General features: G+C 41.6%; 1 protein-coding gene across 1 annotated transcript; it reads right to left on the bottom strand.

Annotated features, from left to right (window-relative positions):
* Positions 1-474: 474 nt before the first annotated feature.
* On the bottom strand, positions 475-3,076 carry LOC133010544 (leukocyte elastase inhibitor-like). The gene is made up of 6 exons (XM_061078133.1): positions 2,900-3,076; positions 2,225-2,356; positions 2,007-2,124; positions 1,778-1,920; positions 1,490-1,657; positions 475-939 (listed from the first exon to the last, which is right to left on the bottom strand). Exons 1-6 carry the CDS (start codon positions 3,074-3,076, stop codon positions 523-525), a joined length of 1,155 nt encoding a protein of 384 aa, XP_060934116.1. The 3' UTR covers positions 475-522.

Below are 3,076 nucleotides of genomic sequence, written 5' to 3'. Positions count from 1 at the left end.
GTCTTTCCAAAATCAACACACAAATCATTGTTGGATCAAAAATATTCTTTATTAATTAATATCTTCATCCATAATTCAGTGCAAAAACAGAAAAAAACAAGCTAATTGGCATAAATCCCAGAAAATAAAGCCCACATTTAAAGGATTAAGCCCTTTCATTTATTAATATCTTCCTCTTTAATTTCTGTGCAAAAACAGAAGAAAAAACCCAGCTAATTAGCATAAACCCCAGAAAATAAAGCCCACCTTTAAAGGATTAAGCCCTTTTCATTAATTAATATCTTCCTCTATAATTTCTGTGCAAAAACAGAAGAAAAAAACAAGCTAATTAGCATAAATCCCAGAAAATAAATCCCACATTTAAAGGATTAAGCCCTCTTCATTAATTAATATCTTCCTCTATAATTTCTGTGCAAAAACAGAAGAAAAAAAACAAGCTAATTAGCATAAATCCCCCCGAAAATAAAGCCCACCTTTAAAGGATTAAGCTTTTATTTGAATATCTTCCTCTCCTGGTTCTGTCTACTGAGGAGACGAGATTCTGCCGAGGAAGAGGATGGTCTTGGTTTTATTGTGCCTGATGAAGAAGAGGAAGGGGTGGTCTGCTGTGAACAACAGATCCTTGCGCTCGCTCGGCCCACGGCAACCTACCATGACATTTGCTGTGACCGCAGCCGCCTCCGTGCCCTCCTCGTTCACCTCCACGAAGGCCTTATGGGCCACCTCAGACAGGAAGATTTTTCCATTGCTCATGCCAGACAGGTCGGCCTCTGACTTGCGGAACACTTTCGTCATGCCCAGGTCAGACAGAAGCTCCTTCAGCTCGTAGTTCTCCTCCAGCTTGAACTTTGGCAGGTGAACGTGGACATCTGCGTTGACTGACATGTTTCTCTTGTCGGTCCATTCCTCCAGCCTCTTCTTAGTCAGCTCCTTCTCAAGCTGGAACAGAGCAAACACATTTGATCACGTCTCTAAAAACTAAGAAGAGGCTCTTTTCTGATTAAAAGACTGAAACATCTGATGTTGCTTAAGTACACAACAGAAGTTATGTCCCTAACATCTGCTGGTGGTCGCTTACATCCGCTAACATCAACTGGTGGAAGCCATTGATAAGTGCAGTACAAGGGATATTCTCCATATTGTTGTATATTCCACCCCCTTAAAAAACACTTTATTGAGCTGCTTTTGCCACGTTTAAGCTAAACTTCCCTGTTTTAGTAAACAACACCGTTTCTGTTAAAGACAAATAACATTGCACAAGCTGGTAGAGTGTAAGATGAATTTTATACACATGTAATAGTTTTACCATTTTGGTCTCTACCAACTCCTGAGGAAAATATCTGGCTTTTTAGTGCATAGATGTTGAACTTCCTTCACCAGCTGGTCTCCATCTTTGTCTGTCTGCTGTTAGGTGCTCGACGGGGAGTGAGCTGCAGGTTTTATCTGAGCTTCTCAACATGAATAAATCTTTTGATTTTACTCTGTGTACCTTCAGCAGAGGGTCGGAACCGTCTGTGGACTCTTCAGGCAACAGGATGAACATGCTGAGCACCTCCTTCTCATACGGCAGCTCCAGGATCTGCAGAGCGTGGTCAGGGATGTAGTTGTAGGGCAGATTCTTCTTCTGGAACATCATCTGGACTGGTTTGCTCTCAGTCTGACACACAGAAACACAAACAACTATTAAAATGTCGATCTAGCTAATAATTCCACTGTGATTAAGTGACTATCTACTCTAGTTTGAGGTGCTAAGGGACATAAATAAGTGTTTTTTTACCTGGCTGACTTTAAAATACATGTCTTTGGTGTCTACTTTATAAAAGCGGTTCATCCAGTCTGCCTTCAAGTAGATGGCATTGACCAGAACCAGTTTCATCTCTGCAGAGACTGTCCCCGGCTTCAGGATATCTTTTATTTTATCTGAAATGTAACAGAAAACCTGACAATTCAGAACAATGTAGAAAGATTTATTCCCTTTTTCATTATATTCATGTGTAAAGTCGTACTTCCTGTCTGCTGCTCGACCCAGGTGTTGATCTCCACTCTGCTCGCCTCCGTGGCCCCGATGAAATCCACAATCTTCAGGTCGGCCTTGTAGTACTTACGCACGTCTTCGTGGTATGCCTGGAGAGACCAGATATCATGTTATACTTTCAAGGAAGAAAAAAAAAAGATCTATTTAAGTTTAAATTTCTGCTGTGATAAGCGAAAATTTTTAACTCACAGATAGGAACTTTTCGGTTTTGTCCCCATACAGACGATTGGCTGTTTTCAGATTGTATGATGGTGAGTTGATGTCTTCGATTAACTTCTTGAGTTCGGCGTGGACGTCTATAACCCTGGTGTATGACAGGGCCTGTGTGGAAGTTGGGATTGACACAAGACATTTAAATGCTTTCAGATGTGCACCTAAGAGTCCAGGGTCTGTAGGTGAGGAAGCTAATCTCCAGTCAGTTGCTCAGAACATTTTCTGGAAGTTTTCCTGCCAGCCCACTTGTAAAATGTCTGTAAAATGTAGAAATCAGAAGGCGACAAAATCTCATCTCTCACCTGCAAATTCTACATATTCACACGCAGAATCTGTTTATAGATATTTCTTCTGTAGAAACACTGCAGATTAAAATCTGCACATTTTTAACACTGAGATGAGACAAATAAGAAACTGTAAGATTTGTTCTTCTGTTCCGAAAGCAAACTGGTTTAATTAACTGAACTCAACTGTCAGTTCAATGTCCTGCTGTCAGAGAGCAGCACATACTGGACCTTGTGTCAGGGGATTTATCTAGAGTCAGAAGAACAGATGGTTTAGAAACACTGTTCAGTCTGCTCCATCGTAACCAACTAGTCCCACAGCTCTGACTCTCTGAATGACAGGTAACAGAGACATGGTGTGATGTACCTTTTCCATTTGAGCAGCTGTGTCTCCTCTGGCTCCCAGGTAGACCATAGCCAGAGCTGAAGTGATGCTCAGAGGAGACACCAACATATTCCCAGATGGGTACTTTTCACGGCTCAGAGTCCGGAGCAGATCCAAGGAAAGGCAATCGATTGATTCGACGACGCTGATGTTGCCCAT

This window comes from Limanda limanda, chromosome 9 (genome assembly GCF_963576545.1).
Source record: "Limanda limanda chromosome 9, fLimLim1.1, whole genome shotgun sequence".
Classification (NCBI taxonomy): domain Eukaryota; kingdom Metazoa; phylum Chordata; class Actinopteri; order Pleuronectiformes; family Pleuronectidae; genus Limanda; species Limanda limanda.
Note: the sequence above shows the minus strand (reverse complement) of the source record. Positions and strands in the feature narration are given on the sequence as shown.

Coding starts and splice junctions, on each gene's coding strand:
- LOC133010544 (XM_061078133.1), bottom strand. CDS start 3,076: ATGGGCAACATCAGCGTCGTCGAATCAATCGATTGCCTTTCCTTGGAT. Junction 2,125..2,224: donor AAACCGAAAAGTTCCTATCT/GTGAGTTAAAAA, acceptor TGGTCTCTCCAG/GCATACCACGAAGACGTGCG. Junction 1,921..2,006: donor GGTCGAGCAGCAGACAGGAA/GTACGACTTTAC, acceptor GTTACATTTCAG/ATAAAATAAAAGATATCCTG.